At 35.3% G+C, this 19,207-nt stretch overlaps 1 protein-coding gene across 2 annotated transcripts in view; it reads right to left on the bottom strand.

Moving 5' to 3' along the window:
* Window positions 1-19,207, bottom strand: part of LOC136025257 (kinesin-like protein KIF11) — an 86,584-nt gene that overhangs the window by 40,885 nt on the left and 26,492 nt on the right. For both annotated transcript variants that reach the window (XM_065701105.1, XM_065701106.1), the window contains exons 2-3: window positions 15,905-16,743; window positions 5,236-5,377 (exon numbers count right to left, since the gene is read on the bottom strand). In XM_065701105.1, the coding sequence (XP_065557177.1) occupies window positions 5,236-5,286 (51 nt within the window). In that variant the 5' untranslated portion in view covers window positions 5,287-5,377; window positions 15,905-16,743. The remainder of the gene's footprint in view (window positions 1-5,235; window positions 5,378-15,904; window positions 16,744-19,207) is intronic.

The following is a 19,207-nucleotide window of genomic DNA, read 5'->3' as shown; positions in this document are numbered from 1 at the left end:
ACAATTTTCTAATAATGGTGAGGGGTATTAAGGGGCATGACAGTGAGGGGTATTAAGGGTACCAAGAAGAGAGAACTTCAAATTCTTTTACCCTAGAAGATCAGAAAGTGCAACAATTTCTAACATTTGGACAAAACATGATGCTTTTCTGGAAAAAAAAGAGAGTAAAAGATCAGCCACAGGGTTGTCAAATTTTTTCCCCATGAATGTGTCCTCTAAACATCCAAAAATGTATCATTTTTAGCTAAAATGTATCCATCTTGAGATCCCAAAACTAGAGTTTTTTTCTAGAGAGAAAAAACACTACTTTGGTAAAAAGTGACACTTTTTACGTCAAATTTTTACCATTTTTACCAAAACATATATCCAGTTGGGAAAGGTTTCGTTGTATGTTATTAGTTAAAAAATATGTCTCTTTTACATCACACATCTCCAAGATATGTCACTTATTCCTCCCCACCAGTAAAATTTTTCAGGCTCTCTTTATGGACATCATAAGTACAAAGTTATAGGATGCTGTAAGCTTTGCATGCTATTATATCCAGTCTTTCTAAACGTTTTGGCTCTCCAAAATAATTAAAAAAAATTTCTACGAGGTTTCCCCTATTTTTCAGCAACATGTATCTTTGGTCTCATGTTCCTTGGTAGGATATTCCTAAACACTTCTTATTACAGTAATTTATTCTTAACACATTCCACTGCTGTGCAGTAGACTTTACAATTTGTGTTAAACTTGGTATACCTGCCTGTATTTTCCATCTACTTGATGGTTTCACAGCAGGTCTGATTATTGTGGGGAAGGGAGGCCAAAGGATTTTCCAGGCAAGGGAAGATTAAAGAAGACAAAAGTGCGAATTAAGGGTGGAATCTTTCCTGATGTTCCTATAGGATCTCTTTTGATCTACTTTTTGGGAACATCCCCCTCCTTAGTTAAAACCACTGTCAAGGAAGATCTAAAAGAGTTCCAATGTTTATAACCAATTTTGGTTGCTCTATATATGCACTGATAGTAATATCCTAGCTACAATGACACTTTCCATAGATTAACAATGCCAGTTTTTACAAAAAAAAAAGAGATAAACTAGCAACTAAAAATGTGCCAACCATGTTTTGCAGCTTTGAGCATCAATGGTTAGTCCATTAGACAAGGCCTGCTTGCACACTCACTGGTATAGTGGGCTTTCCCAATGTAAAGCAGTACAATATAGAAGAAACTCTACACATACAATTTTCCCATCTTGAAGTAAATCCTACTTAGTTCTGGGAGCAAACTTAATGAGTCTACTCTACGTATACACCTATTGTCGTCACAAAGGACCTTGAAACAACAATTTTTATCTTTGAAAATTCCTAGCACTGCTTGCACATGTTAATTACGTGAATTCTAGCCTAAGATGGCAGAACATGGAACCTGTTTTATTGCTGTCAATCTGCTTTATTGCTATGCATGTGAACACTATTCAACCACCAATCATGTGACTCTTGACCACTAGGGTTTAGGAGCGTTTTATCTTTCAAGTTAAATCCTATCAGTTTGTTAGTGTGCAGAGTTGGCAGTGTAGGAATACACCTATCCATCCACAGCTGAGCAGTAGCCGAGCAATAGCAACAGAAGATCATTTGAACTAATAGGGCTTGTAGTACCAATATTGGGGGATATGCTCAGCATGGCTTGGTACAAAATCAGAAGATATTTCAATCCTACAGCTTCCAACAGTACCTTTATCTGTTCACAACCCCATTTGCATAGCTTGTATGGGTTTTATTGTTTTAATGGAACCTTTAATGAGGAAATTTACTTGTCTACACAATGACTATAATCTCGAAGAATTTTTAGATGTTTTTTTGACAACTCTGATAAATAGTCACATTTTATATGTTTGGCAGTTTGCATAGGCAGTTTGTTGGAGGCTGCCAATTTCCTCAAATTGGCTAAAATAATTTTGGCTAATATATCGATTTCTATATAATTAGAAATAAAGAAACAAAAGAAAGACAGGAAGAAAAGACATAAAGACAAAGATTTTACTCAAAGAGTAGCAAAAGGAATAGGTTTTAACATGCAAAAAACAACTGCTTGATTTTTGTAGTTTTGCCAGATAGTGCTGCATGGACCCGTGATTTGGAAAGAGCATCAAAAACTAATGTTAGAGGTGGAGAAAAACATATCATGGAATTCCAAAGACTACTCATAATTACAGAAATCAGACTGAAAAATCTCTTACCTTTGACATAATTAGGAGCTAGACCAACATCACTCCCAGAAGGGTGATTATATAAAGCATAAAGATTTTACAACAAACTACCAATATTAAAATAAATGTCTAATAAGAATATAAGTTAATAAAAAGTTTCTTGACTTCTTGGTTGTGACTTCTATGGGCTCAACTGGTAATACAATTGGTTGATGAAAAAAAAAAAACAAGCATGGTGCCAGACAGAGCCATCTGCCCTGAAAGGGTTAATATAAAAAATAAGTTCGTATAGACTTGAAAAGAGGGATGTCTGTATCATAATACACTTATATCAAACAGTTCGTGGTAACGAACTGTAGTAAGGAGCGATCCGGCTCAATAGTAACCAAAACTCTAAAAAATTGAATTTTGATATCAATAGCTACATCAAAAGAATCGCATTTTAATGCTGATTTTAAATATGTAAGTTTCATCAAGTTTAGTCTTACCCATCAAAAGTTACGAGCCTGAGAAAATTTGCCTTATTTAGGAAAATAGGGGGAAACACCCCCTAAAAGTCGTAGGATCTTAACGAAAATGACACCATCAGATTCAGCGTATCAGAGAACCCTACTGTAGAAGTTTCAAGCTCCTATCCACAAAAATGTGGAATTTTGTATTTTTTGCCAGAAGACAAATCACGGGTGCGTGTTTATTTGTTTTGTTTTTGTTTTTTTTTTTCTTCTTCTTTTCCCCAGGGGTCATCGTATCGACCAAGTGGTCCTAGAATGTCGCAAGAGGGCTCATTCTAATGGAAATGAAAAGTTCTAGTGCCCTTTTTAAGTGACCAACAAAATTGGAGGGAACCTAGGCCCCCTCCCACGCTAATTGTTTCTCCAAAGTCAATGAAACAATTCGGAGCTTAATATACAATGCTGGGTGTTCGGAGCCTCTCTATTATGGAGTATAATTTGAAAATAACACAACAATACGAGCGATAAAACATATATACCACAACCATAACTCAACTAACGAAAGAACTGCTAAGAGATAACACAACTATAAAGCGAAAACTGGTGAAAACTAACGGGAAAATAAACGAACTAAGAGGTGGAAGAGGCCCAGAGAAAAAATATAATCCTTTTCCAATTTTGAGCCTAACTTCCGCAAAGGAGTAATAATATCAGAAGCCCCGAAATACCGAATTATTTTCTTTTCAAACAGTTCATGGTAACGAACTGTAGTAAGGAGCGACCCGGCCCAACAGTAAACGAAACTCTAAAATAATCGCTTAAATATACATCAAAAAAATCAGATTTTCATGCTGATTTTAAATATGTAAGTTTCATCAAATTTAGTCTTTGTCATCAAAAGTTACGAGCCTGAGAAAATTTGCCTTATTTTAGAAAATACGGGGAAACACCCCCTAAAAGTCACAGAATCTTAACGAAAATCACACCATGGCATTCGGCGTATCAGAGAACCCTGTAGTAAAATTTTCAAGCTCCTATCTACAAAAATGTGGAATTTCGTATTTTTTGCCAGAAGACAAATCACGGGTGCGTGTTTATTTGTTTGTTTGTTTTTTTTTTCTTTTCCCCAGGAGTCATCGTATCGACCAAGTGGTCCTAAAAAGTCGCAAGAGGGCTCATTCTAACGGAAATAAAAAGTTCTACTGCCCTTTTTAAGTGACCAAAAAATTGGAGGGAACCTAGGCCCCCTCCCACGCTAATTGTTTCTCCAAAGTCAACACACCAAAATTTTGAAATTTTGAGAAAATTTTGAGCCATTTTGTTCCGCATAGTCAAAAACCATAATAACTATGTCTTTGGGAATGACTTACTCCCCCAAAATCCCTGGGGGAGGGGCTGCAAGTTACAAACTTCGACCAGTGTTTACATATAATAATGGTTATTGGGAAGTGTACAGTCGGTTTCAGGGGTTTTTTTTTTGGTTTTTGGGGTGGGGTTGAGGGGAGGGGCTATGTGGGAGGATCTTTCCATGGAGAAATATGTCATGGGGGAACAGAAATTCAATGAAAAGGGCGCAGGATTTTCTAAAATTACTATAAAAAAACAATGAAAAAATAAACATAGAAAAGTTTTTTTTCAATTGAAAGTAAAGAGTAGCATTGAAACTTAAAACGAACAGAGATTGTTATGCATATGAGGGGTTCTAAAAATACTTTAGCATAAAGAGCGAGGTATTTACGAGGAGATAAATACCTCGCTCTTTATGCTATAGTATTTTTAGCAATTTCAACTATTTATTCTACGGCCTTTCTGATTCAGGGGTCATTCTTAAAGAATTGGGACAAAACTTACGATTTAGTGTAAAGAACGAGGTATTAACGAGGGTACAAACCCTCTCATATACATAATAAAAATTAAAGAATAGAAAGTTTGTTACGTAAGATAATTCTTAAGTTAAGTATATTTTTTACTAATAGAAAAATTCGTTAAAAATAAAAATTTATAGTTGTCTTTTTATGTAACCGAAAAATTGCATGGCAACTAGGCCTCCTTTCCCATCCCTTATTTCTCAAAATCGTCAGATCAAAACTAAGAGAAAGCCATTTAGCCAAAAAAGGATATAATATGCAAATTTCATTTTAATAATTTATGTGTGGAGAGCCAAAATCAAACATGCATTAATTCAAAAACGTTCAGAAATTACATTAAAAAAAACTAGTTTTTTTAACTGAAAGTAAGGAGCGACATTAAAACTTAAAACGAACAGATATTACTCCATATATGAAATGAGTTGTCCCCTCCGCAATCCCTCGCTCTTTACGCTAAAGTTTGACTCTTTGCCACAATTCTGCTTTTTAATACAATTAAAAGCTTTAGCGTAAAGAGCGAGGGATTGCTGAGGGGACAACTCATTTCATATACGGAGTAATTTCTGTTCGTTTTAAGTTTTAATGTCGCTCCTTACTTTCAGTTAAAAAAACTAGTTTTTTTTATGTAATAGCAATCTAGAGTGAAAACTAAACATAACTTTTGCACCTTTGTTATCTTTATGCATTTATACAATTTGTCAATAAATCAAAACGTCATACCTGCTTTGACTCCTGCCCAAAAACCTTGTCAAATGTAAAAGTTTTACTCATAGTGGCTTTGTCCAGAATTTCCAGTTCTTTTGTCCCTCGTGCTGACACAACAGTAGGTGAATGTTTTGCTCTTTCCTGTCCATTCTGTGGTCTAAAATAAATATACATATTTATCATATATGCTTCAACTCAATTTGCAGTGAACTTTTACAAATACTTAGATTTTACTAATTTGTAAGCCAATCAGAAAATCCTTGAAAATTCTGATTGACTCAAATTAATGCTAGTAAAATCTATGTCTTAATAGTATATTATTGTGAATGAAAAATTAGCAGCATACAACCAAGAATCATACAGGAATGATAAAGGTTTGTTGGGGGGAATTGGGCATCAGATGACTACAAAGGAGACATTTGGCCATGATTATTGCTTGATATTCACACTCCCCAATTCTTTTTTTTTTTCTTTCAATACTGCAATAAAAACAAGTATGCACACGAAGTCATTGCACATTGAAAGAAGAAAGGAAAACAGCCAGCCCCTCATCCCCCCACCAAAAAAACCAACTATTTCTTCTTACAAAATACTGAAGAAAATAGGCTTGGATGCACAAAAAGTTGGATAACTGACCATCACAAATAATTTTGAAAAATATCCATCCCCTGTATCTCTCATAACAAGAGCTAAGAGCTCATATGGCACTTGTGACGAGGCAAGAAGAGCTAAGAGCCAAGCGATCATTTGCTATGAGCTCTAACAAAATTATATGAATCAATAGATAGATTTAAAAGGAAAAAAGAGGCTTAATGCCGGTCAGGATTTAAAATAAGAGCTCTAAGTCACAATGTCCTTCTAAATATCAAAATTCATTAAGATCCAATCACCCACTCGTAAGTTATAAATACCTATTTTTTTCTAGTTTTTCCTCTCCCTTTAGCTCCCCAGATGGTCGAATCTGGGAAAACGACTTTATCAAGTCAAATTGTGCAGCTCCCTGACATGCCTACCAATTTTCATTGTCCTAGCACATCAAGAAGCACCAAACTCGCCAAATCACTGAACCCCTCCCCCCAACTCCCCCAAAGAGAGCGAATCCAGTAGGATTCTGTCAATCACGTATCAAGGACATTTGCTTATTCTATCCACCAAACTTCATCCAGATTCCTCCACTCCAAGTGTTTTCCAAGATTTCCCCCTCCAACTCCCCCAATGTCAAAAGATCTGGTAGGGATTTGAAATAAGAGCTCTGAGACATGAGTTCCTTCTAAATATCAAATTTCATTAAGATCCGATCACCTATTTGTAAGATAAAAATACCCCAATTTTTACGTTTTCCAAGAATTCTGGTTTCCCCCTCCAACTCCACCCAATTTCACAGGATCTGGTCGGAATTTAAAATTAGTACTTTAAAGCACAAGATCCTTCTAAATATCAAATTTCATTAAGATCTGGTCACCCTTTTGTAAGTTACCAATATCTCATTTTTCCAAATTACCCCCCCCCCCCCCAACTCCACCAAAGAGAGCAGATCCCGTCCGGTTATCTCAGTCACATATCTTAGACAGGTTTTTATTCTTCCCATCCAGTTTCATCCTGATCTCTCCGCTTTAAGTATTTTCTAAGATTTCCACCACCCCCCCAACTGCCCCCCCCCAATGGCACTGGATCCGGTTGAGATTTATAATAAGAGATCTGAGTTACGAGGTCCTTCTAAATATGAAGTTTCATGAAGATCCGATCACTCCTTCGAAAGTTAAAAATACGTCATTTTTTGATAGAAACAGGTTTCTATTCTTCCCATCCAGTTTCATCCTGATCTCACCACTTTAAGTATTTTCTACAATTTCCGGTTCCCCCAACTGCCCCCCCCCCAATTACGCTTGATCCGGTTAAGATTTAAAATAAGAGATCTGGGTTCCGAGGTCCTTCTAAATATGAAGTTTCATGAAGATCCGATTACTCCTTTGTAAGTTAAAAATACGTTTTTTTTCTTATTTTTCAGAATTACCCCCCCCCCCCCCAATAGAGCAGATCCGTTCCAATTATGTAAATCACGTATCTAAGACTTCTACTTATTTTTCCCACCAAGTTTCATCCCGATCCCTCCAATCTAAGCGTTTTTCATGACTTTAGGTTCCCCCACCCCAAAATCCCCCCAATGTCACCAGATCCGGTCGGGATTTAGAATAATAGCTTTGAGACACAATATCCTTCTAATATCAAATCTCATCGAGATCCAATCGCCTGTTCGTAAGTTAAAAATACCTCATTTTTTCTAATTTTTCAGAATTACCCCCCCCCCCCTCCCAACTACCCCAAAGAGAGCGGATCCGTTCTGGTTATGTTAATCATGTATCTAGGACTTGTGCTTATTTTTCACCAAGTTTCATCCTGATCCCCCCACTCTAAGTTTTTTCGAAGTTTTAGGTTTCCCCCTCCCAACTCCTCCCCCCCCCAATGTCACCAGATCCGGTCGGGATTTAAAATAAGAGCTTTGAGACACGATATCCTTCTAAATATCAAATTTCATTGAGATCCGATCACCCATTTGTAAGTTAAAAATACCTCATTTTTTCTATTTTTTCAGAATTAACCCCCCCCCAACAACCCCAAAGAGAGCGGATCCGTTCCGGTTATGTCAATCATGTATCTAAGACTTGTGTTTATTTTTCCCACCAATTTTCATCCCGATCCCTCCACTCTAAGTGTTTTCCAAGTTTTAGGTTTCCCCCTCCCAACCCCCCCCCCCAATGTCGCCAGATCCAGTCGGGATTTAAAATGAGAGCTCTAAGACACGATATACTTCTAAATATCAAATTTCATTGAGATCCGATTACCCATTTATAAGTTAAAAATACCTCATTTTTTCTAATTTTTCAGAATTAACCCCCCCCCCCCAACTAGGTTTCCCCCACCCAACTCCCCCCAATGTCACCAGTTCCGGTCAGGATTTAAAATAATAGCTTTGATACATTATCTCCTTCCAAACATCAAATTTCATTAAGATCTGATCAACTTTTCTTAAGTTAAAAATACTTCAATTTTTCTCTTTTTCCAAACAGGCCCCCCACTCCCCCCCCCCCCAGATGGTCAAATCGGGAAAACGACTATTTCTAATTTAATCTGTTCCGGTCCCTGATACGCCTGCCAAATTTAATCGTCCTAGCTTACCTGGAAGTGCCTAAAGTAGCAAAACCAGGACCAACAGACCAACAGAATTTGCAATTGGTTAATACATTCCAAGTGCCATAAGAATGAATATCCAATAAAGTATCTTAAGAAAATCATACTATTTCTTTTCATAATATTATAGTAAAAAAGAAAAAAGAAAAGGCCAAATGGAGAGACAAAGTGAATTGACCTGGGAGTAAAATCATCAAAATAACAAAAGGCTTATTCTATCTTAGAGTTGTTTTATGGGTACCAACAAGAAGAGGGAGGAAGATCAATTTAAAGACAGAGTATTTGCCCCTCTTTTTAGAACACCAAAATTAAACAGAAAGTACAAGATTTAGGGAATTGTTCCTCTTTTCTGGCAAAAATAAAGTCTGTTTTTCAACACTTTGCACATACATTAGACTGTTTTTGCTATTATGTGTTGTTGAGGAAGAACACTTCATTTAATAGCATATCTGAACATAGATGAGAGGTGACAGCTTTATCCTGTGACTTTCTTCTTCCTTTGCTTAGAAAATTTCAGATTGTCCATACCTTTTTTCAGTGATAGGGGACTTACAATGCAATTTGGTACACCAACTATAGTCTTTGTTAAATATATTAGAAAAATATATTAGAAAGACTTAAGCATCTTGAAGGACTAAAGACCAAAATAACTCAATTTAGAGTCACAATTACCATAAAATTGCTCTTACTAACTCATCAGATGATTATGAAATGTGACCCTTACCAATTTAGACATCTTGGTATCCTTTTGACGGATAATAGATACTGAACCGACCCTGTAAAGAACATGGCATCTAATTTATGATACCACCAGATGAGGGTAGCTCTTCTAAAGAATACACAGTAGACACAAAAATAGTTCACTGGACAATTCTATTGTTTATCTTATTTTATAATGTCAGTCATGTTTGTGACAATGCACCCTACCACTCTGATGATCCAAGATATAGCCTGAAGATATATACACAACTAAAATAAACACTAAAACAATTAAATCCTTACCTTATAATGTACAGCACATATCTATTGATCAGATTATCATGTTCCCTTTAGGTTATCCACATTTTCAAGCCATTTTATATAATATTTAATCTGGCATTTCCATTGAAATTCCTATGGCAGAATGGTTTTAATGGGTCAAGAATGTAGTAAACAAAATTTAACAAAGAAGACATGATGTATCACTTGATGATAATTAGTAAAGAAATGTATTGTTTAGGATCATATCTAGGACCATCACCAGAGGGGGGTGGAGTTCCATTGTCACAAATGTGACTATTACATAAAATTTACAATATACATTGCATAAATTATATAAAAATGGAGCAATATACAAACTAAAAGAAAATATCATAATAATCATCAACGTCAAATGTTAAAGGTCATCAATGGTAGGAACTGTTTAAGCAAGGAGATAGTGTCTTTAACACCAGCTGAAGTTTTTAAAAGGAGACTTGACAAAGAACAGGAAGCCAAACCTTCAAGATACAACTGGAGCGGTTCGTCATTTGTGTCTCATAAATATTGATTACTATTACCTTAAATCACATGTCCAGAAAATAAGGTGTTGATGAGCCTCCTTTCCTGAATGCATCTATAGTTTGGGACTGGATGGTGGCTTCAGAGAGGCTGTTTGAGTGAGGGATAGCATGTACAGAGAAAAAGTGCTGGTGCTCACATCAATGGCAAGAGGGGACTTGCAGCTTCTTTGTATGACCTCTTGTTGTACTTGCAAGGAATGCAGAGAAAACTTGACTTAGAGGTTGTTTTCAAGCAGTTTGCAAGTAGTGATTGCATCTCCTTTCTTCCTTTGATAGACTGGGGTGAAGAGTTTGAGATTCACAAGATGTTCTTCATATGGCTTGTCTTGCATAGCTGGCATGAGCTTTGTTGCTCACCTTTGGGCACTCTCAAGTGCTTTAATGTCCATTTAACAAAGGGAAGATGCTAGGGTCATTCTAAATTTTAGGTGTGGACATACAATAGCTTTGTAATAGAGTTTGTCATCAACAATAATCCCTGGGTCCTTCTCCTCACTTTGAGCTTCATGTGGGTCATCTCCAATACAGTAAGGTTGCCTAGGGTTTGTGTGTCCAAAATTTAGATCAATTAGATCAATATGAAGATTTAGATCAGTAACTTCTTGCATTTGCAATAGCTGATGAGGTGTGCTGATGGAACTTCAATTATTCAACTGTCCTTACCATTTCATAACAACAAAATCACAATAGACCAGTCAGATTAAGCATAAAATATTTGTTAAAGAAAGAGATGAGATGACCTAAAAAAAGCAATGGATAAAACTTATTTTAGGGCTTTTTCTAGCCCTACTAGGGAGAGGGCATGGAATTGTCATGACAGCCTAGTGACAGTTATATTTGGTAAGAGTGTTGATCAATGAATCAAATGGTGCTATTTTTTCTAGCAGGCCAATCCCAACTAGCCTAGTTTGTCACTTATTGGTCATATAGTAAACACTCAGGAAGTGAAGTTCAATTAATGCCAATGAAATCATACAAAATATGATGAAAATATAATAGTTTAGAAAAAATTTTAGGCTATATATCTAAACATTAGAGAGGGGGTGGAGGGTGAAGCATAGCTTATATTATACTATCCTAACCAAACCACCAACTAAGTACTTAAATAAGATATAGCTAGAATTTTTTTTCCAATCAAGCCAAAGCTAATTGTGTGGTATAGTTTCTTGTGTCATGTTTGCATTATCCACAATTGAAATTCTATAGTGTTTATTACATAGCCAATAAGTACCCCTAGTTTTAGCTAGTTTATCTTTTTAGCTAGTTATCTAGTTTATCTATCTTTATAATCCTGATACCGCTCCAAGCTGTGATTTAAGGTAATTTAAGGTAAGGTAATCTTAAACTATCAAGATCATGTCCAAGACAAGGAACACAAGGTCTTTCTTTATGAATATAGCCTCTACTTTGATGAAACATTTGTCTAAGATTATGTACTGTCTAATGAGTCTACTGGGGGTTTTACTCTAAGCTAGCTTATATTTTTTCTTTTTCCATCTTATTTGTGACCCAAGTTAAAAGAAGTATCAGCCAACTTTGTACATAGCATAGGACTTGAATCTGTTTCTGAGGTTGGTGGCACCTGAAGCAAAATTAATTACAGCATCCCCTTCCTGACTCAAAAACAAATGGAAAAAAAGGGTAAAATTCTACTTAATTGACTTCTTTCTATCTCAGAAAGGGTTTAGGTTAGGAAAATGAAACTTTCAGGGATGGGTCTACAGGCTAAAGTATGTCCTGGGAAGGTATTTTAAAGTATCCACCTCCACTCCTTCTCCCTCTAGAGGGCCCTGAAATTTGCCTACATGACAGGTATATACCTATTTCAATTTTGACAAAACAACATTTTACCTTAATTTTCAGTTACTAGTTGCATTTTCTCTGCCTTTAGTTCTGAAAATGCAATTCTTGATATTTGAGTAGAATTTTGAGCCACACCAATGTTTTTTCTCATAATTTAGGAAGTGTATTTGCATATCTTTAAAACCTTATAAAATAGAATTGAGCAAAGTTATGAAGCTGAAAACAATTTTGTTGTACTTCAATTAAGCAGAAAATCTATTGTGCAAGGTCTCACTTTAATAACACATATATTTTTAAAGGTCATCAAAGGTCAGGGCCCTCTAGAGGGAGAAGGAGTGGAGGTAGTTGCTTCAAAATACCTTCCTGGGACATGCTAAAGTCTGTAGATTAATCCCTGAAAGTTTCATTTTCCTAACCTAAACCCTTTCTGAGATAGCAAGAAGTCAATTAACTAGAATTTTACCTTTAAAATTCTAGTTAATTCTCAATTCTATTTTATAAGGTTTTAAAGATATGCAAATACACTTCCTAAATTATGAGAAAAAACATTGGTGTGGCTCAAAATTCTACTCAAATATCAGGAATTGCATTTTCAGAACTAAAGGCAGAGAAAAAGCAACTAGTAACTGAAAATGAAGGTAAAATGTTGTTTTGTCAAAATTTCAATAGGTATAGACCTGTCATGTAGGCAAATTTCCAGGCCCTCTAGAGGGAGAAGGAGTGGAGGTGGGTACTTCAAAATACCTTCCCAGGACATACTTTAGCCTATCCCTGAAAATTTCATTTTCCTAACCTAAACCCTTTCTGAGATAGCAAGAAGTCAATTAACTAGAATTTTACCCAAATTTCTAACACATAGCCTTTACACTTTGCCAAAATGGAATTGTAGTCAAAAATAGTTAGCCTAGTTTCTAGCCAAAATTTTAACTTTTGGTAAAATTCTAGTTGATTGACTTCTTGTTATCTCAGGAAGAGGTTAGGTTAGGAAAATGAAACTTTCAGGGATGGATCTACAGGCTAAGGTATATCCTGAGAAGGTATTTGAAGTACCACCTCTACTCCTTCTCTCTCTCAAGGGCCCTGACCTTTGATAACCTTCAAAAATAAGTGTGTTATAAAAGTGAAATCTTGCAAAATAGATCTTCTGCTTGAATAAAGTACAGCAAAATTGTTTTCAGCTTCACAACTTTGCTCAATCCCAATTTATAAGGCTTTAAAGATATACAAATACATTTCCTAAATTTTGAAAAAAACAACAACATTGATATGGCTTAGCCTAGAATCCTACTCAAAAAACAGGAATTGCATTTTTAGAACTAAAGGCAAAGAAAAAGCAACTGGTAACTGAAAATCAAGGTAACATGTTGTTTTGTTAAAATTTTAATAGGTCTAGACCTGTCATGTAGGCAAATTTCAGGGCTCTCTAGAGGGAGAAGGAGTGGAGGTGGGTACTTTAAAAATACCTTCCCAGGATATACTTTAGCCTGTAGACCCATCCCTGAAAGTTTCATTTTCCAAGCCTAACCCCTTTCTGAGATAGCAAGAAGTCACTCAACTAGAATTTTACCTTAGCTTTTTTCTATAGCAAAAAGGCCCATCATCTTTAAGTGTCCTAAAGGACTTAAAACTAAATTTCTGAGTAAAATAATTATTTTATTCAGAAAGAGCATAAAGTAGGCATTGAGTTGTAGGCTATGTTCACTTAATTCACAGCTCAGTAATGCAAACATCTCTAAATTTACCCACTGACCACCCTTCCTCCTTTGAACAACCGTGATGAGACTATATCCATCCACTAGGAGAGGGGCTGGGCACAGTTAAACTAAAACCAACTCTAGTCATCCAATGAAATTGTTGGAACAGGGCTCTAGAATCCTAGGCCTTACCACCGAGAAGGTTCAAGGGAATGACTAATTAACTGGCATACTGAACTTATAATTACCTGACTCTGACAAATACTTGAATATTATCTTTTTTTGACATTCTAAACTTTTCACTTCTATCAGAATTTAAAACACAAAAATCGTTGTAAGTTATTCTGAATTTTCAAATTAAAGTTGCGTTTGATTCACTTTTCAAGTGGACTGAAACCAGCATTCCGACGTTTTATTTGCGATTCCGAGTTAACTTCTAGCGTTCGATTTGTAAAAGTTGACTGAAATTTAATGAAAAGTTGACTTTTAACAACTTTTACATTTTGTATGTTCGTCTCAAGTTAACTCGGAAAGAAGACAGAAGTTTCAATTATAGCTAATCATGGAGTATGTCTTCAGATGGATCCAAGATGAAGGCGCCACTTTTGTGTACCAGTGTGGTGAATTATTGAGCTTGATTTTATGTTGTTGGGTAGGTTGCACTAAAATAGACTTAAAAACTATGTTATTAGCCTAATTAAAACTGGCTTTTTTCTTGTGTAGGTGGGTGGGTTGTTTCTTTTACTGGTTGGGTGGGATAGGTAGATAATAAAATGATTAAGAAAAATCTTATAAAGTTATTGGAATATTAGTTAAAGTTACTACTAAGCTACTTGAGCAATAATTTCAGAGCTGGTTATCCGAATACAATTTGTGGGGCCAGAAGTTTAATTGTTAGATTGCAGATTGTGATTTTCATATGTCTTCTTTTAGTCATTCCATTCAAGATGCTTTGGATATTTTTTTTATTGTGATAGATTGTCTTAATGCTCTGAAAAGGGAAAATATTTCAATTGCATAGGATGGGAAAATTTCAGTAGGCTAATCAATTTAAAGTCCTAAATTAGCAAGGGAAGTGTTTACTTCACTAAAAAATAAGTTGTATACAGTGATTTTTTTTTAAATTCACTGTATAATTGGAGTTCTTTGAACTCCAGTTATACAGCCCTGTTTTTGGCCCCCTTTAGTCTGTATCTAGTTCCTGATTGCCCATTTAGCCTAAATTTCATTTTTTCTGTTACTCATTTCTTGTCAATATTACTAAGGGTTCATAGTTAAGCTCATAAGCAGTCATTGTTAAACAACATGTGCTTATGTGGTAAAAGCCAAGATAAGGACCTGTAGGCCTATAGAAGAAAACCTGTTAAAAAAAGGTGACTCTTTATTATTTACATAATAATTATAGCTAACATGTTCTATATGCAACCCTGCTCTACTTTAGCCCCAATCCTCCTAATATGGAAATCTAAAGCTGAAATTACATATTTCCTATTGATTCTGCAAATCTATCCCTCAACCCTAGTACCTGAGAATTGAAGCAACTGTGGCAAAAGAAAAACAACTAGGCTAAAAGGTGGCAGAATACATTGAAAATATATAATTTGGGCTATATATTTGCAAATTAGGCAGGTTGGGAGTAAATTTTTTTTGTTTACATTTTGACTTACAAATAAAGTGAATTTACCACTTGATGCCTTTTTATATGTTCTTTACAAGTATAATAATTGCTTATATTGCTAGTTCAAACTTAAGCACTTTTTGACCTAAGCTAACAAATTTTCAAGAGCTCAAAAAGCACTTAAATTTGAACTTGCAATTGAAGCACTTGTTATGTTTGTAAAGAACACAAAACAAGGCATCAAGGGGTATGTTCACTTTATAAGTCAAATATATGAACAACAAAAAAATTACCAATTATTAGCAGGAGGGTCAACCAGAAATGAATGTACTTCTCTAATAATGACCAAGTAACAATATGGACCGGAAGCAAATTATGGTGAATGGATGCTTTACTTCTGTGGCTTGTGTGATAACTTGGTCTTCTCTTCTATTCTGTGTTTATTTAATAAACCTCGTTTTGAGGTTGTTTTTTTTTTTAGTTTTATCACTCTTTGTTGAATGGAAATAAAATACTGACCCCCTGTCTAGAGTAATACGCTTTTCTCTATAGGTAAAGCTCACTTTATGCATTTTTAGTTTGCCCCATGGAGGAGGAGGGTCAACCAGAAATGAATGCACTTCTCTAATAATGACAAAGTAACAATATGCGATCATCAGATTCTTGCTATATGCAGTAATACCCACTTCAGAGCATTAGGAATGAAAGTAAACATTTACCAATATTGATATTTTGAGCTCATTCATAAAATATTTCAGAATTTCTTTTGGACCGCGACAATCAATAAATTCATCTTTACTTCCTCCTCAAGTCAATAGAAAGAATGTAGCAAAGCTTACCTTGTGCCCAAAGAAATGATCTGAGATAACCAAGGTTGTTGTGGTTATTGCATTGGAAGACCCTGAGGCTCCAGTTGAGTTAGTACTAAGCACGCAGTTTGATAAGTTATAGATTGTATAGGCTGTTGTTGTCCTTGGTTGGGTATAACATTCTCAGTACGGATACTACAAGCAAGTACTTGCTGGGAGATACCACAATGCTGCTAGCTGAGGTTGGGTGTTATTTGCTAGTATTAATAGCATGTAGGATGGGATGCCAAGATGAGGTATTACTTGGGCATATCCGACTGCTGCTATATGCTAGCCAGCATCGATGACAATTTTAGCACCATTTTTACCCAACACCGGTTGAGGACAACCCACTTGGAGAATATTAGCCAGAGAAGGAATCACTTGCACTTTGCTGATTACAAATCAAAATTTTCTGTTGTCACATTCCTTGTGGTTTGGTTATATTGCTGCACTGAAGAAAATGATTATTTGACAATTCTTGATGTATTGTCTGTGTTGCAATAGACCATAGCTTCGTATTTCTTAAGACTAGTGATCAGCACAACACATTCTCACTCGTTCAAAACAACTTCAGACCTCGCCGAAACTGGGTGAATTTACTTAATTATATTAAAAAACTTCAAACTGATTCCTCTGGTCACTTTGCATTGATGCCTCCATTAAACAAAACGATTGATCCTCAAAACCAAAAGAAAAAAAAATATGATCCTCATTCAGCAAGCTAAATTTCTTTTCTATGATTGAGTTTCTGGGAAATTGAAGCATGCGCTATGTGTCTAGCGATTAGATTGGAAATATGTGTCTCCCATGTCTTGTTTCCAAGAAATCTGTAATTAAGACAAATGAAAATTACAACGCATGCGTATAAAACCAGTAATTTCGAATGTTGTTTATCTATCACTCAAATAAAAGAAACACAAAAGCAATACTTAAGTCTGAATCAAAAGTGTATCGGCTCATTTCCTAGTAAAATATATTAAGTAGAAATATATACTTCCTGAATTTGTAGAAAGTAACAATTGAGTCAGCAAATTGGTATAGAGACCTGTCCTTCTGTAAGGATAGCTACATCTGATAGACTAAAATAGGATAAATGAGATTTAAGAGATGAAAGTAGTCACCTTTCTGTTTTTATATTAAATTAGAAAAAAAACCTTTTTCGACTGAAGGTAAGGAGTAACAGACTCTATTGACTCTACTTAGATGAAGAATTAAATAAAAAAAAAAGTTTTTTAACTGCTAGTAAGGAGCGACATTATAACTTAAAACAAACAGAAATGACTCCGTATATGAAAGAGGGGGTCCCTTCCGCAACACCTCGCTCTTTACGCTAAAGTTTGACAAATTTACTTTTTAAAACAATAAAAAAAAGCTTTGCGTAAAGAGCGAGGCTTTGGGGAGGGGAAAACCTTTTTATAGCACTTGGTATTAACCAAGTGACATATAGCAATCGCAAAATCTGTCGGTCTGTCTGTCTATTTTTTACCCGATTTGATCATCTGGGAGAGAGTGGGGGGCCGGTTAATTCTGAAAAATTATAAAAAATGAGGTATTGTAACTTACGAACGGGTTATCGGATCTCAATGAAATTTGATATTTAGATGTATATCATGTCTCAAAGCTCTTATTTTAAATACCGACCGGATCTGATGACATTGGGGGGAGTTCGGGGGGGAACCTAAAATCATGGAAAACGCTTAGTGAAGGGATCGGGATGAAACTCGGTAAGAAAAAAAGGAGAAGCCTTAGATACGTGATTGACATAATTGGAACGTATCCGATCTATTGGGGGGGGGGTAATTCTGAAAAATTAGAAAAAATGACGTAAATGAGGAGGTACTATTTAAAAATCATGTACACCTACCCATTTTGGATTTTTAGGTTTTCAGCCAACTGCTTATACATACACTTTGGTATGAGAATATAACCAGTGTACATTAAAATTCAAACAAATAAAGCAACTAGATAATAAAAGAAGAAGTGTAAACCAAAAACACTTCTGTCCCAGGTAGTCTTTGACCAAAGCTATAAAACGTCACATATTTCACTAAATGTCTAAACGTTATTAATGTCACTAGAAGAAGAGTAAATGTTTTTCATGTTCTCAAAATTTAAGCTAAATTGAGGAATAAACTTTATAAACACGGATGATTTTGCAGAGAGCAGATTTTGAGACTATTTCTAGGAATGGTTAGCTTCTAAACTGACATGTATGAAGAAAGCACTAGGCCAGAGTAAATATATGCTTATGTGCCGATCCAGGAGAGAAAGTTCTGCTTAGAGTTTACACCAGTCACGTCAAAAATTAAGAATATCAACTCCTAATTCTTATAGAGCTACAGTATCAAAAACAAATTATTCTTAGCTTAAAAAATGAATTAAAATCACAGGTATGAATACCAAACATTTTGCTAATTTTTGAGCCCAAGATGAATTTCATAAAATTTTTGATCGTCATACATGCTTATGATGTAAACTCTCTTCGTCACCACAAATCACAAGTGGAACAATTACTTTTATTAATTCTACATCAAACTGAATTTAATTTACGGTGATCAGCGACAATTCGTGTCAGTCTATAATTAGGAGAAGAAGTTTTTGCAACTTCAAGAAGGCGACTATGGTCAGTAGAAAACTGGAGGTTCCAGGGCTTAACAGCTTGGCAGAATATTTTATACCATCTCATATATAGGTTTATGCGTAAAGTTTTCTGAATTTCATTTATAGAATTAGAGGAAGAAACGAAATTACCGAATTCATAATTTCCTGTAACGGCCGTTAAAATCCCCACATAGGATCTTAATTCCCTCCAATTTCCGGTATATGAGGTCAAGATCACATTTATAATATTTTGCACATTATTATAATGTTTACTACCGTATAATATAAGGACTTCTAAGTTTATCATATCACTAGTCAAATCTAAAATTTATGCGATTTGAAAATAATTATCGTTTATTAAAATGCTACTCCTCCACCTTTTGAATGTTGACTTCTTGTTTTTCTTGGTCGATTATGGTCACTTCATAACCCTTAAAATTGATAATAGTTGTGTTGGAGCACCATGTCTCCTGTACACACACTATCGTAGGGTTTTCATCACTTAACATATTCTTGAATTAAAATAATTTTGACTTATTCAAGTTGTTGCAGTTTAATCGCCGAAATTTCATTGTGCTGTTTCTGGTGACGCTACTATCTTGGTTATTCTGACTAGTCCCTTGATTCCTTCCCGGTTGTTTCAAAAAAATTTTCTTCTATTTCAGATCCTGTTTCGTCAAAACTCATTAT

Source organism: Artemia franciscana, chromosome 3, assembly GCF_032884065.1.
Source record: "Artemia franciscana chromosome 3, ASM3288406v1, whole genome shotgun sequence".
NCBI classification, from domain to species: Eukaryota; Metazoa; Arthropoda; class Branchiopoda; order Anostraca; family Artemiidae; genus Artemia; species Artemia franciscana.
This window is presented reverse-complemented; position numbering and strand designations above follow the sequence as displayed.